The sequence below is a fragment of the Barbus barbus genome (assembly GCF_936440315.1).
Source record: "Barbus barbus genome assembly, chromosome: 5".
Lineage (NCBI taxonomy): Eukaryota > Metazoa > Chordata > Actinopteri > Cypriniformes > Cyprinidae > Barbus > Barbus barbus.
The window spans coordinates 28215196-28232435 of NC_136733.1; the positions used below are offsets into that span (position 1 = coordinate 28215196).

The 17240-nt window shown below is 37.8% G+C and overlaps 1 protein-coding gene across 1 annotated transcript in view; it reads left to right on the forward strand.

The window, feature by feature from the left end:
• Nucleotides 1-437: 437 nt before the first annotated feature.
• The window catches only part of LOC306870034 (ephrin-B1-like), a 42637-nt gene continuing 25834 nt past the window's right edge, over nt 438-17240 (forward strand). The window contains exon 1 of the mRNA XM_079417066.1: nt 438-1480. Within this exon, the coding sequence (XP_079273192.1) occupies nt 1362-1480 (119 nt within the window). The 5' untranslated portion in view covers nt 438-1361. The remainder of the gene's footprint in view (nt 1481-17240) is intronic.

Here is a 17240-nt window from a genome sequence, read left to right on the forward strand (position 1 = left end):
TGAAGAACATGTTTTCAGCTGTAAGCCGTGATGCGCTGTGAATATAAAACAGACTTACGTATTCAAATGACTCCAGGAAATTATAAACTAACCGAGAGGAGAAACGAAAATACAACATTAGAGATAAACGTAAGGAGTAACCATAGTAACAAGTAGTCAGCTTTGCTACACGTTGTTTAGGGAAATATTAATTTGCGGCATATTTGTCTGCAAAAAAACTTAAGACAGTCACTTTCTTAAACTCAAACACTTTTGGAACGTCTTATCTTTAAGGAGAAAGACTAGACTCACTATCCGTTTTTGTTAATGCATCAGTCTCGCAGCTGAACTTTTTTGAAACTCGCTGTACAGAGAGGGACACCATGTTGCGACGTTGCCCTGAACGTGCGCTCCGATTGGTCCGTTTCGGAATAGGGCGGGGTTTAGCAGCTCGGTGGGAGTGGAGGTGATGGATCGCGAGCCACTGCGCTGTGATCGGTGTGCGGGACTGACTGCGGACGCACCGGATCCACGGTTGAGCGCCGAACAACTCCAAACAAGATCCAAGGCTAAACGACGCGCCATTAACTCGCAGAGGAAGCACCGAACAGCTGGAGTTTCCCCATCTGTTTATATCCTTGAGACGAAAGTGCGTGCACCTTTCTGCACGCGAGCCAGGAGCGGACAGTAGCTGATATCCCGTCTATCAGCACGCACTAAAACGCCAGATCATACAAAATCAGAAGCAGCAAGACTCGGGAGTTTACTTTTCATGGTTCTTTTTGAAAGAGAATCCAAATGGAATTAGACAGACATTTTTGGCAGTCCTGTGACTGACAGTTGGACCATTTGAACATGGATATAGGGCGATAAATTTCGGACAAGAACTGTTGCATATCTAAAGCGCATCTCTATGATCTGGGATCAAAAGCGAAAGGAGTCTAATTTTAAATCTGACACACGACCAGGACCGGATTTGTTCACCAACCCGAACCCCAACACGGGATTGATGGTCCTTATAGTTACCTGAGTGCATGTCACTAACCCCCTATCTAGCGTGATCTGACCCTTTGTGAGGCTACTAGCTCAGCTAATAGATGAGTACAATAAAAGAGTCAGGCGCTGCCGTCTACCTAAGTGCGAGGTAGCAGCGATTTTGGTAACAGAGAAACGTTGGCCCAGAAGCCGCCTGTGCAACGTTGTGCGACACCTTTTTTCCTCCAGGCAACGCTAGAAAATTTGGATTTGGAAGTTGAGCCATGGAGCCCCTCCGCCTGGACGCCTAACCTCCTCTGTTGCATGTGGTTTGGTAACCCGGAGTACAGTCGATCGAAAGGATCTTATCTTCTTGCTGGCTTGTGTCTCTCCGAGAACAGTGTAAGATGGCTGGAAGTGACGGCTCGTGGAAATATTACCTCTGGATTCTGACAGCCATGTGCAGACACGCGTTACCCGCAGCCAAATCACTGGAGTCTGTCGTGTGGAATTCACAAAATCTCAAGTAAGTGCACGAGCGCGTGTTTAAAATCCCCTAGAAAGAGCATGAAATGTAGCCTACGGTCTCAGATTAGTGATATTACTAGCTGGACTTGTATTGTTCATAAAAGAGCAAATCTCCGCTACTCGTATCACGGCTCGCTCTCCGGTGATAATGACGTGAAGCGCTCGTTGCGCTCGAGCCTGAAGTGACCGTGCAAGCGCGCGCTCTCCCGGGGATATAACACACAGCTGTCATACTCCGCCGCCGCTTCTCATCAACTCACAAAATCCCTTGTTGAGGGGGGACTTGACAACACTTTTATGCTAGTTCAACTTCGTTAAATGTTTATGCGAAAGATAGTAATTTTTAAGAATATCTTGGCTTTCTTAACTACGAATTCGGATACGAATTTAACGTGTGGCCTTGACGCGGGCCTAATTCTCCGTTACATACTTAAAAAAATTAGAAATAGGTAGAACTGCTACTGTTACTCGATGTTTTTAGCTCTCTCTCTCTCTCTCTCTCTCTCTCTCTCGGTGTGTCCATCTTTTCTTTTTTTTCCCCATGAGAGGCGAACTGAGTGTCCGCCACCGGCCTGCCCAAAATCCCGGCGGCCCGGTGGCTCTTTGCGCCTGTCATATTGATCAAATCAGAATTGTGTCGAGAGTTAATAGGTTTTTAACCGGGGGTTTCCTAGACGCTCATAAAATCTCCCTGATTGCTGCTCATAAAACGTTCAAGGGAGCGTCCAAGATGTTTACTTAACCTGAATAATGGCTCGAGACGCCACTGAAGCTTGACTCAACAGAATAATAAAGAAAGCTTATTGTTTAATTTTGCATTCGCAAAAGAAGTCATAATGTACTTATTTTTTTTTTTAACTCAATGTATATCGTAACCAAAAGTTGATTTTAGATTGTCTTGTTAGTTGACTAATATGATGATGTGTCTCGTTTTGCACTTTGTGTGGAAAACTGGCTGGGTCTCAAAACCTAATGAGCTGCCTACCCTGACAGCAATTTTTTGGGGGCATCTTGACAGCATTTTGGGCATCATAGGCTCGTCTTGGTAGGCAGCTCAAAAGGTTTTGAGTCACAGCCGCTGAGTTATGAGCGTAAACAGGGGGACAGGAATAGTGCACATGTGTTTTTCATCTCGGGGGAATATTTTAATTAAGGAGTCTCTTGGTTGGCCTTGTAAAAGATGAGCAAAATACTTGAAAACTTAGCATTTGAGACCCCGAGGGGCAAAACATAAAATTGTGCTTTTAAAACTAAAACCGCATCGTAAATTACTATTGAACATACGTTTATTTTTGTTTTATTTTTGTTTAGTGTTTTTAATTTGTACTGTTCTCATGCTTAAACTCAGTAAGGAAGGAAACAAAGAGGAAAATAATTAGTTAGCTGTTTAGAAATTGTGAAACACTTTATAACAACTTTAAAGTATATAGTTCCTACAGTTAAATATAGTTAAACATTATTACATTATATAATGCTTAACAGATATTTAGTTAATTTTCACTGTTAGAAATGTTATGAAAGATTTATATATCAAATATATTGATATCTTGTAAGCACTGTACAAAGTTTTAAATTACTTTTTAAAGTTACTTTACTTTATTAAAGTTTTACTAAAATTAATTTAATGCAGCCCCTTAATTCAGACTTTTCAAATCCATATATATATATATATATATATATATATTTTTTTTTTCCATTTATAACTTAACATTTTTGCTAATTAATTTTTTTTTGTACATGTTGAAAAATAACCCATTTTCCTACATGCAAAGCACATGGGCCCTCAAGGTTCAAATAATGGAAAATTAATGTTTTGAGGGTTTTTATTATTATTTTAATTAATATTTTTTAAATTGTGTGTAGGAGTTAAACCCATTAGAGACATCTTCGAAATCAGCAACATTTGAGCTTCTCGTCCTGCGAGAAAAAAATCATATCAGTCGCTGGAGCCCCTCTGTGTGTGGATTGTTTTACTCGTTGAAACAGCATTGAGCTCCACGGCACAGCAGATGCGCAAACTGGCCTGGTCTGTTTTACCACAGTTGCTGCATGTTGTTTTAAGTACTTAATGTTTATTTACTTACAGACTGTGTATGTGTGTGTGTATGCACCTGTGCATGAGCGCGTGTGTGTGTGTGTGTGTGTGTGTTGCTTAGTCACAGGTTCAGGGACCCTGATTGAAGATTGAGAGGAAGAGAATTTTGAAATGGCGTGTAAAGTCGAGAAAATAATATCGGAATCATTTGTTAGTGAATGTTTTTGAGTTTAACGAGAGGCACGGCCGCATATCTCAATATCATTAAAACAGTGCAACAACTCGATCCACAAGGATGAATTGGTCGTTGAACGCAAAGATTATACTAAGCACTCTCATAAAGACATATGGGCCTCGGGCAAACACGCTCTTTGCGCTCTAGCTCTGCAACGGACATATGGGAGCATCCACCACCATTAAGTCCAAGCCACCCTTTAAACCTCTTACCAGACTCTCAGCATTGAGACCATCACACACACACACACACACACACACACACACAACTCTCTCACCCATAATAATGTGCCATTTGTGTTTTAGGTCAGACTTCTTTCAGACTGAATGCAAAATATAATTGAAGGACTGTAAAATTAGAAAAACTCTGGCTGCGTTCTCCACCCCTCAGCACTCTGATATTTATATCAGCAAAACGCAAAGTTTACTGAACGCTAAAGCTACCGCTGCGTTTTCTCTAGAAGAAACATTTGGTGGAACAAGAGCTTCGCTGATTTATTCTGTTGACACAATTATGTAAATTTAATTACTTCTACACATACGCGCTCACGCACAGACTTACCGCTGGTTTCAGATGTATAATTCTGTTCCTATCTGCATGGTTCACAGCTATAATTTGGACTGAGAAAAATGTAAAAGCGACACCACTCCCCTCCCTTCCTCTGCCTTGAGGGAAGAAAAGAGAAGTAAAGTCTGCTGGGAATGGAGAGAGAGCGACAGACAGAGAGAATAAAGTACCTAATCATTGGGGCAATTATCACATTGAGGCAGAGATTTCAGGTTAAATCTTATTCCCTTAATGTGTCACACACTATGCGCACCCAATCAAACACACACAAACAACGAAATGAGGACTCGCTTTACTTCCCACATATGTTATCAAATTCTTCTAGTTACAAATTAATATAATTTTACAACATTCAAGTTCTTGGCAGCCACTCGCTTATCAAGAAAACACTCTAGCTGTTTAGAAACAATTTTCTGACAAATGACTGCAAATTAACTACATTTCTTTTGGCTTTTGGCTTTTTAAGAACAAAGTAAAAGGGAATCCATGATATATGTATGAATGTGCCTGTTTGTTTTGGCCATATTCCAGTGCTAAGGGAGGAGATGAGGAGCTAATTGGAAATCTGTCTCTCATTAGCTCAAAAATGCTACTGAAGTACTTTACTTATGTGTGTGTGAGTGTGTATTCAAGCGTACAAGTTTGTTCATTTACCCAACACTCTGTGGTGCACAATTAGTCTTAATCAGCAACTTCTATGTGCATATATAACCGTCTAAAGCAGCAGTTTAAAAATGAAAGAAAAAAAAAACTGCCTGAAAATTACTATATATTTTTTTTTTTCTGCCAAAGATATTCTGTGTTGTTTTGGATCCCGTCCCACTGACAAAACTTTTTGAAAGATCATTAATGTTCCACAGATTAAAGAAATTCATACAGCTTGGAAATGAGTTGTAGTAAATAATGAAAGAATGTTCAAGCAATTGGCATTGGATTTTCAAGAAATAACTAAGAAGTAAAAGAGAATTCCAAGAAAGTATAAAATAGGCCTATTTATGTAGGCCAGACTTAAACCTGCACCCCTCTGAGAGGCTCCAACCTGTTGCAAAAACATGCTCTGATTTTCCGCGTCTTGTGAATGTAGAAGTTTCCAAAAACATTTTTTTGGGTCTGAAAATTCTGATTATGACGACATGAAAAGACATAACGACCTTTGACCTGCTAGGGGATCATGTTGGTCTCAACTGCGATCAAAGTTACGGATTTCTACAGATGCCTGTGTGACTGTTCGTGAGCATTTAGGACATGTTTGGATATATATTCGGTCATCCACAGCAGTAATAATTATTCTCTGAGTTGTGTTACTTTCAATCATGTGTCCGTGTGCATTTACGAGTGTGCACGCATGAATGTGTGTGTATGCGTTTATGTATGCCTGAGTTAGTGTGTGTGTGTCATGATCAGTGGTGTTATAATAGGAGTTGACAGTGAGGAGATTAACTCTGTCAGAGTTTCAATACGTTGAACAGCAAGAGAGGACTCACGCAGACTCACACACACACACACACTTCCCTGTCTCAGCCGGCATTTCCACAACAGACCTGTTCCTCTCTGAAGTGTGTGTGAAGTGGCATTTGTTCCAGCGTTGATAGCATTTCACGGCGTTGTGGATGTTTGTCAGCGTGTGTGTGTGAGAGTTGCGTTCTATAAATGTTATATTCCAAGTCTAACTATGTGACATCTATAAAGCATGTACATTTTAACGGGGATTCAGTTTGCAACTTAAACCCGTATTTCTGTAGTCGTTATATAACAAGGAGAGAGAAAGCGAGAGGGGTTGGCATGAAACCTAATTTTATTGTACATCCATGTGTGTGTGTGTGTGGCGAGGGCTTCATTAACAACAGTGCTTAAGTAACAAATGCACATTGTCTGTCCCTGACCAAGCATGACCGCTGGGCTCTCACAGCCTCCTCAAACGGCTCTCACACGCACAGACGCGCTCCGAGCCCAGCGCCCGTGTTGTTTTAAGGACTGTAATGTTTGTAGTTGTAGGGTCTTTCGGAGCACACGACGGAAGAGGAGCAGTGGCAGCTGCTGGGGGGTGGGTTTACTTAGCTATACTTTGGGGACAAAATTGTCCCCAGAAGTTAGTTATATTTTGACAAAACCTCCCATTGGGGAGGCCCCGGATATCCTCAGAGGTCAAAATCATTCATAAATCAAGTCAATTATGTTTTTTAGACAATGTAAAAAGACTAAAATGTTTCTATTAGGGTTTTGGGTTAGTCTGTTGTAATTATAATTAGCTTTATTTATAAACAGTAGAAGTCTGTGGCAGAATGTCCGCGTTTAGATAAATAGGTAGACATGTAAATACAGGCTTTTTAGGGGAATTCAGTGACGTCTGCTAATTATTTCAAGGGACAACTGACCCAAAAATAAAAATGTGTTATTTACTCACACTTATGTCGTTCCCAACCTGACTTTCTTTCTTCTGTGCAACTTAAAATATATTTTGAGAAATGTCTCAATTTTATTTTCCTCTCATTTAACTAAACAGTAACCAAAACTGTAACAACATGAGGCTGAGTAAATGATGACAGAATTTTTAGTTTTGGTTGAACTATCCCTTTAAGGTGGTTTCCGTGGGTTCATGAATATGCTAAACATTCAGCGCGCGGATATAAATCAGAGTATCATAGTAATCGCATCTGATAAGATTGCTATATCATGATACCGCCACAGTACGGTTTTGTAAACAGCCAAAACTTATTGTAAACAGTCCCACTATACTTTCTCCTTTGTCCTGTATTCATCCTGTACCACCAAAATGACACTATTGTGCCATTTCAACTTGCTTCAGAGGATATCATTACTTTACTTTACCCAAGGCCTTAACTTCTAGAGTTACAACAAGAATTTAGACATCATTTACTCACTTCATGTCCTTCCAAACTTGTTAGATTTTCCGTCTTCTGTGGTACGCAAAATGTTTTTGTTTCCCAGAATGAAAGCAAACACTTATTTTTACTAAAGTGTTTTTAGTGTATTTATTTTTCATTTTAATAAATGTAATACGCATACGCTATATACTGAATCTTCTGAAGCTATATGATAGCTTTGTGTGAGGAACAGACTGAAATTTAAGTCCGTTTTTGCTGAAGATTCTCCCCTCCATCATAGCACTTAAATATATTTTACACAATTAACCATTCAAAATTTCCTGCCTGAAGACAAACCAAGTTTTTTGAACTCATCTTTTAAATGTGATTTGAGAACCAATCATTTGTCTTTGTCCCTTTTCTCCCTGTCGCGTGGAATGTAGCGCATGAGTCAAATGCACTTTTACAATGTTTTTTTTTTTGGATAAAATGATTGCAGATGTACATTTCAAGTTTATATAATATAGTAAATGTTTTTAATTTAAATAGATTTTATATTATATTAAACTCTATGGTTTACCTCATTCAAACACATGATAATACCTAAAGTTTGCTTAGAATGTGACAAGTCACATTTAGGTTGCAGGATAAAATCACTACAGTGCTGTGGTTTAGGGTGGATGCTCGTATGTATCATTATAGTTGGGCCGGAGTTCTGTCTCTGTAGCAAACTTTTTCCTCTCTCCTTCTTCTGATCAGCCATTATGCAAATATCTAGACTCATAAACGTCAAACAAACCCGAGACGTTAAACACCAGTTTCTCTGTCTTTCTTTTTAAAGAGGGAATAGAGCACTGTATCATCACGTTTAAACCATCTCATGAAAGATCTGACCATAATGTGTCTCCCCTTAACAGTACACATACGCTTCCTTTTGTACAACAGCTGCAACCTACCCTGCAAAGTGACTTTGGAAATTCAGAGAGCATGTCATACACACACACACACAACAAACATAAGGGCGTGAGGTGGGAAATGATTAGCGCTCTGTAAGAAGAGGTTTGCGATCTGTTGGTTCCTTCCCTTCTCCGTGTGCACATTCACACTCATGTTTGCTTTCTCTTTTGACTTTGTGAGACAGTACACACTGGTGGATTACGGGCATATATATATCTACCCTTAACACATTTATGCTCGCATGTAAACAAAGAGAGTCAACGCAAATCTAGCAACTCCAAACCTGCTTAAATTCTGCTACGTATACTCACACACACACACACAAACACACACACACACACACACACACACACACACACACACACACACACACAGCAGGCCATCAGTCACACCCTTTTAGAGTTCAAAGCTCCTCCATCCTTTTTATCCACTTTCCAGTAGACAGCTCAGACCATCACACTCACTAAACCCATCATTCCTCGCCGGCGTGTGTGTCCGGAGAAATGGTCACGCTTTCAGTCAGCTAAATGCTGCTATAAAGCATCAGAGAAGCTGAAGTCTCCAGCCTGCTTTCATCTCCAACTGATCTGAGCTCAGCGCCCTCTGCATGCAGTTTCAAATCACAATAACCTTTATTAGCTCCGGCTGACCTGAGAACAGATCTCTCACGCGGCGGTTCTAAGCTGCTTAGGGTTACCTGCCATTAGAAGACTTACTCCTGAACGCACACCAGGAGATCAAACTCTATTCACTGATCTTAGGTTTGGTTGAAAACACACAAATATCAGGCTCAGGACGCCCACAGATAGATCAGGCTGAAAGCTGTTTACTGGTCTGGGAGCTGTGGAAAGCAGCTTTTAGGGATACGTCTGAATCAGCCATTTTAAAGGCTCATTATTATTTAAAATGGAGGGGAGAAGGAGTTTAGAGCCATTATTGGTGAGACAGTGATCTCTGCCTGCAGCTGGACAGAACAAATGGAAAATCTAATTATAAAACAATGCCGAAAACACACTCGATGCACACACATCCACACGGCTAATTCATAAAACATGAACAAAAAAGAGAGTTTGTTCATCTGTGGGTGTTTACACATTTGGCTGTGCTTGTGAGGCCTACATTTTGGAAATGCCCTCACAAAAGCGGTGAAACCTGTTGAAAAGTGGACCTGACTATACGAAAGGCTCATAAATCATGTTTTACTTCAAATCTGCTGATATCGACAATATATCGAGTTTGGAAAATATCACCACAAAGAATGAGACGTTTGTTTTAATAATTCTGGCAGATACTGATAAATTAATATGTATTTTCATGTTATGACCAATAACTGATAAATGCACAATTCTATACTGTTTAAAAGTTTGTATTGTAATATTTTTGTAAGATGTGACAGTAAAACATTTACATTGTTACAAAAAAAAAAGCTATTTCATAATTGCTTTTCTTTTAAACTTTGTTTTCATCATAGAATCCCTCAAGATATCTCAAATATCAAGATTCCACAGAATATGAACTGTTTTTAACATTCACAGTAGTATTAAATCAGAATGATTTCTGAAGGATACTGAAGACTGAACTAATGGCTGATGAAAATTCAGCTTTGCCATCACAGGAATAAATTATATTTTAATATGTGTTAAAATAGAGAACAGTAATTTTATATTGTAATAATATTTCACAATATTACTGTATTGCTGATAAAATAATACAGCCTTGGTGAGTCATTGTTCAAAAACATTAAAAGAGTTTGAATTGAATGAAAATATAACACTAAAAACTAATGGGAAAAAAAGAAGAAGAAAAAAGCCAAATATTAAACAACACTATTATTAAATAATTTTATTCTTAAAGATTTAACTTTAGGCGAGTGTTTAATAATCTCAGTGTAAAAACAGAGGAAATTCGCTTTCACAATTAAACATTGTAAAAATATCGTTAAACAAGTACCAATATCATCACCTCTGTTAAAAACCCATTGGAGTCTGAAATGTTGTCGCTAATGTGGTGAAACCAACATGTTTAGTTTCTGTGCAAGATGAGGGGAAAAGCCATGCACACTTATTCTAGTCCACATTACCATGACAGGCATGCTGAAACACACACATAAAGTGTGATGATGGAGTTATTTAGTGTGTAATGACAACTTGTCAATTTTCTCTTGTTGGTTTTGGTTCCCAAGAGTCTCTCTATCACTCCTACTATATTTCTCAGAGGTGTAAATATCAATCAGTGATGCGGTCACAGATAACTACACGTGTGTTGCTATTAGTAAAATGACAATTTCTTCCCTGTGTGTGTGTGTTTGATTTATTCTGCTGTTTTCTCCCAGGCATTTCAGAGTGAGCTGTCAGCCAAGTATAACCTGTTTGTGTATGTGTGTGTGTTTGGAGTTGTTTTAATTGCTCTGTAATGCGAGATCCTGTGAGAAAGAAACACACACATAGACACTGAAGTTCTTTCTGCATCACTGTGACTTGCACACACACCCATACACACATTAAGAGCATAGATATTATACTCAGTGTGTGTCTGTGCTTAACGGTGGTATGAGTTCTAGAGGAATTCATACCTTTCATCTCACACTCAGACAAACACAATACTCCTGACAGTGAGTGGGAGAGCAAATATGTGTGTGTGTGTGTGAGAAAGAGAGAGAAGACGAGAGAGACAGACTTTGACAGAGAGAGGAGAGACAGAGTAAATATGAGCATTTCTTTTTTCCTTTGCACCCTAAATATATATATATATACTGTCTGCCATAGCAACTGCAACCATTGTGTTGTTGCATTTGGAGACTCGTAAAGTTGGTTATGAATGCTGTTATTAATTTTATGAATGCTCTTTTGCTGTTATAAATAACAGTGTTATTAGTATTCAGTTGTTATTTAGTGAAACCGAGGCGTTGCCATCCACACAAAAATTGTAACACATTTTATACACCAAGTAGTTGAGTAATTTAGTGTAGTGCTGCAATATTTGTTTGTCACAATATTTAACAGCTACGTATTTATTATTTTTATGTATTTGTAGCAAAATGAACAGGTTCTGTAAAGTTGGTAAAATTGTGCAATGGCTTATTTTTTCTCGTGTGAGTTTGAGGTAAGAAAATTCTACAGTGGCTCAAGTCATTGTTTCAGAGCTGAACAGATGTAAGATATCTTCTTGCACTACGGGAAGACCTGTCATACAGATGTCTTCCTGTAAGCTTGATGTGAAACTATCAAATGTCACAAGAAACTTGTACAGCAGTCCAATAAAAAAATATGAACTTGTCCCACTATTTCAAGGGTATTGTCATCACAACTAAAATTGCAGAATGCACTACATTGCAAACTAAAAATAGTTTTGTTATTCTTTTGTGGGATCCCAGGTGATTTCCACCCATACCTCCAGCAGCAGTTCTACATGGGGATCAGGGTGAATGGAATTATGACACTGGCGAACAATAAAGTGGAAGAGTTCTTGTGAATTCTGTTGTATTTGCAGAACTTAGTTCAGTATTGGGAACTTTAGCTTGACCTCTAACCTCTAGCCTCTTTGAACTGGTGAAGGTAATATGAGTGGAAAACCTGCAGCTAAAGACAGAGGAGGACAGCAGGAAACAAATCAAGTGAAGAATATACTTTTGTCTGTTTGTGTGATGGAGAGTTATCATATCGCTCCAGGGCCGACTTGGTGCACTATTGCCCTTTGACTAAAAATCCCAGAAATCCCATTTGCTTGCATTCAGTGTTTCTATCATATAGGATATGAAAGGATTAGCCTATATATTTAGATTAGGATTTCATGCAGGATATGAACCTTCAATATAACGTTTAGCTGTGTAAAAGTAAGAAACTGGTTCATAAATTTAAGTAAATACTGTTTTTAATTAAATCAGAAAGTAAAATTAAACTTTTTTTTTTTGGTGGTAGGTTTTGATTTAGCTATACTTTGAGGGCTAATTTGTCCCCAGAAGTAATATAAATGTGACATAACCTCATGTGTCACCTTTTTTTAATTCTAAAAATGCTAAAAGTTTATCCAAAGTGAGTGTGTGTGAGAGGGAGAGAGAGAGAATTAATGAGGATGGGGGGTTCTGCTATGGAGATTCCATCTCTCTTAGACTCCATTCACTCATTTCTCCCATTCTTAACAAGATGCCCAAGGCTCTGTGTGTTTTTTGAGTGTGTGAGTTTGTGTGTAGTTGTTATTGTGAGTGGGATATGTGTAAGCTGTCGCTCTCTCTCTCTCTCTCTCTCTCTCTTTCTCTCTCTCGCAGACAAAGAGCCACTTGTAGGAGCTCTGCCTTGAGAGTGGACAATCACATGACCACCACACTCTATACATACACCCGGCGTCTCGCCATGCTGAGTGTGTGTCTGTTTAATGAGAGATAGGTGACTACATTTTCCAATTGGATATGTTACCAAAAATAAAAGAGAACTGTCCAGTCTTTAAATTTTAAAATGAGGTGTGTGTGTTGTGTATACAAGTTGCCGATATTGGTCCATTGTGGAGTTTAGACTTAATGCCAAGACATGTGATTACAGCCCCTTCTCAGAATGTAGTCACTTGTGTGTTAAGAGGTGTCTGTGTCTATGTCTCTCTCTCTCTCTCTCTCCACCTCCCTCTTGAATGAGGCTGATTTGCATGGCTGCTGTATTCAGTATTTAATTGGTGCCATTCAGTCCTGGTCTAATCCCGTGTTCACTTGTTTAAAAAGTGAGGAGGCCTCTTATTGAGTGTGTGTGTGTGTGTGTGTGTGTGAGAGAGAGAGAGAGAGAGAGTGTGTGTGTATGTGTGTGTGCAAGCTTGTGGGTCTAACTCTGTTTCACACAGTGAACAGAAACTGAAGTGTATGTGTGGATAATTACATTTACAATTTGAATTAAGACATCTCTCCCACTCTCTAATGTGCTACTGATTTAATTCAATTTTAAGCAAGAAATGGCATTTGTTTATTATCTGTCTTTCAAGAATTTTGTTATTCTGACTTTGTTCCTTAAATATTTATTTTTAATATATTTTATTGTTTATATTTACATTACACAAAAAATTAATGTGTAACTTTTATCAATAATATTACTAAAAATTATTACATCTCATAATTGTTTTATAATTCTGAACAGATTATTAATTCATGTACATTCTAAAAGTAAGATATCTTTTACTTTAACTTTAGTGCTTTCATGATTAATCACATCCAAAATTAATTTGTTTACATAATATATGTGTGCGTACTGTGTATATTTATATGTACATGTATGTACAATGTATATATTTAAAAAACATATGTAATATATATTTATTAGTGCTGTCAAACGATTATTCGCATCCAAAATAGTTTTTGTTTACATAATGTATGTATGTGTGTGTACTGTGTATATTTATTATGTATATATAAATACACATGCATGTATATATTTAAGAAAAAAATGTTACGTTTATATATTAAATATATTTATATATGATATAAATTATATGAATATAAATATACCTGTAAATGTTTTTAAAATATATGCTGTATGTGTGTGTATTTATATTTACATATTAAATATACACAATACACACACATATTATGAAAACAAAAACTTTTTTTGGATGCGATTAATCGCGATTAATCATTTGGCAGCAGTTGATATTTATGTTTATATATATATAATCATATGAACACACACACACACGTAAATATTTCTTAAATATGTAAATGTATGTGTGTGTATTTATACACAGTACAAACATATATCATGTAAACACAGACTTTTGGATGTGATTAATCACGATTAATCAATTTGACAGCGCTAATAAAGTTTCATGGTGTTACCACAAAGTAAACAAGCGTTAATAAAAGAAACAAAAAAACCCTGTTTGTTTGGCTATCTGACACAAACAACACAAATGCATGGCACATTCACACACAGGCACACAAACTCCTTAACTTCCTGTAGGAACAAGGAAGGGTTACCTAAATGATTCTAAATTTGCTGGTGAGATCTCAGATTCACCGCTGTGTGTTTAGGGAATGCACTGCCTATTATGAAACCTCTTTGAGCTTCCAACACACACACATTTGCAAACAATCCCTCTCAGGTCCTGCTTCTGAAATTCTCAGTCTGCAGCAGCTGCTGATTTGACAGGAAGTGATGAAGTCTTTTCTTCAGAGTTGAGGAGGTCAGATTCCTCCTCCTCCTCGCTCGCTTTCTCTTTCTGTTTCTGATTTGTTCAGTCATAGCCGGCCGTCAGAGGAAGGGCACGAGTTTGACATCTTCATTGATGGGGAAAAAAGAGAGGGATGAAAAGAGATCTAGAAACAGAGGGATAAAAGAAAGGGATAGACAGGAACAGAGAAGAGGCCACAGACAGAGGAGGCAAATGTCACACAAAGAGTTTAACCCTGCAAAACTCCTTCAGTCATGCAAATCTCTTATTCTCTCACGTGCACACAGATATTCTCTAGTTCTGCGTATCACCGCCTCAGATATATGCTTTTATGAAGTGTTACAACATTAAACATTAATCTCTGGGCTGCCTACCTCATAATAAGATAAATAATGCGTATGCATGTCACAATTTAATACGCCAGATTATTATTATTGGGTCTTGCCAAACTCATTTTGGTGTCAGTGTCAGTCCCTCCGGCAAAGTTCACTATGTCTTTAATAATAATAACAATATATACAAAATATATTTTTTTTCCATGTTATTTTCAAAATACTCTACAGTTCAAAGGTTTGGGTAAAATTAATGTTTATGCTCACCACAAATACAAAAATATTAATACAAATTTAAAATAATACCTTTCTATTTTTTATATTTTTAAAATGTATTTTTAAAGTTAGGGTTCTTCGATGAATAGAAAGTTCAAAAGAACAGAATTAATTTGAAATTTAAATCTTTTGTAACACTGTAAATGTCTGTCACTGTTGAGCTACTTAATGCATCTTTGTTGAATAAACATTAATTTATTTTTTTTTTCATTAAAAATCTTAACCAAAAAACTAAATAAATATAATATAAAACCTTTATCGATACTTGGGGTGGGCGATATGACCAAAATCTTATCATTATCTGACAAATTTTATATCACGATAACGATATAGTAATTTTTTTCTTTTAAAAAGGTTTTTAATTATGATATTAAAATGTTTGATACCATAGAAGTTTTATAATCCTTGTCACCAATGTCAACATCAAACTAAAACAAGCCTAAAAAGTGAAAAAAAAAAAAAAAAAACCCTCAAGCTCGCTGAAGATAAATAATTAGTCAGTGATGAAATTAGGATGAGAAACTAATTGCAAGCAATAGGACAAAAAAACTACAATAAATAAGAAACACTACATACATTGTGTAAATTAATTAGTCTTCACTGTGTTAATTATATGATAGATTCTATACGTAAGGAATAATTGACGACGGGCTTATACTACGGTTGCCACACCTCAAGACATCGATCAGATTATATATTTCAAGGGATTCGTCCGGTTTTTCTACTTAAATCGCTATTGTGAGTAGGATTATTTCTTCCGCATCTCATCCAACGACTCTTTTGCTAGTTCCAAAACGTCATTTTAAAGCTGGCAATGGAGGCTTGAGCCGTTGATAGCAGACTAATGCAGTTAATAATGAAGTTATTAGAAAGAGAGCGAGAGAGACAGAGACACAGAGAAAGAGAAACAGAGAGAGAGAGAGAGAGAGAGAGAGAGAGAGAGAGCTTGTATGAATTAGGCTACCTCTGTGTGTCCCTCAACAGTGTTCTGAAGCACCGTCTCTAAACTGTAAGTCTGCTTTAAGATGCAGCGCTGTTATTACCTCGCTAGTGAGAAATGTCATGTGTAGCCTTTAAGTTGCTATACTAGGCTAACTGATAAAATCGTCAGGGCAGCGCTGACAACGATGCGAAGTGATATGGAACTGTAATGCGGTCAAGAAAGCTGCCTGGAACTACGTTCGCCGTGCGTTTCCCTGAAAATAATTGCACACCTCAGAACGTTCGTCAGCCAATCAGATTCAAGCATTCAACGGCCCCGTAGTATAAATATAAATATATCATTATTATTATTATTATTTTTATTTCTTCTCATTAAAGTTACAAAAGTGATTTAGTCAAGAGCAGTGAGAGATTTTCTAGCAATGTGCTATGATTAATTTGAATGGCAGACAGAACAGATATTGGACCCCTTAAAGACCTAAGTCCGGATCCAATATACAGTTACATATGCGTTTTCTCTTTCAGCTGTTTACTCTCGCTTAAGACCTAAATCACTGTGTTTATGAGGATACTTGCAAAGACGGGGATTCTGATGCATATGTGTTTATGTAATCGTTCAACGCCAATAAAGCGACCAAAAAAAAAAAAAAGTGCGGTCCTCTCACACAGAAACAGAGACGGTGCACGCATATAGCCCTGTCGTTTGTGTTTCAACGGCTTAAAATCGGTTGTTTTAAAACTGCAGTGCTTAAAAACGCGTGCCTATGCTACAGATGTAGTCCCTCGTTTAGGAACGAACTCCTTGTTTTGTTTTGGTCGTTCTCCACCTGGTTCTGTCTCCCCTTCACGCCCCGTGGTGGCGTGTAAAGATCGCAGTCATCCAAATGATGAAAAAGTATTACCGTAAACAATGTATTTTGCGACACCACGAAATAAACGATAGAACATAATATGAAACGATAGACTTTTTATTTCATCCATCCGATATATATCGTCATATCACACAGCCCTAATCGATAACTGATGTGGTACTGATATTGTAACGGTTGGTGGTTGTAGAGAAGGTGCCCACAACGACAAATAACAAAAGGTCATTTTATTTGCATCAACACACGTAAACCATTGTAAACTTAAGATCCGACAAGGATTGGGACAAAACTGAATGCTTATAAAGAAACAGGAAACAAAGGAGCAAACTAGATAATTAATCAAACACAGGTGACAAGGCTAAATGATGATTACTAATTAACTAAATCAGAACAGGAACTACCAAATAAGGTCAAAACAGAACTGAAAGGAAAACTGACATGTGACAGATATCGCCCCCCTCCCGGTAGGTGTGTCCCGCACCGTAACAGTAACATCGGGGAGGGGGGGCGGGCGTCCTGGAGGCTGGCATAGGATCAGGACAGGGAGGAGAACAGGGAAGCCTCCAGGGCGGATCA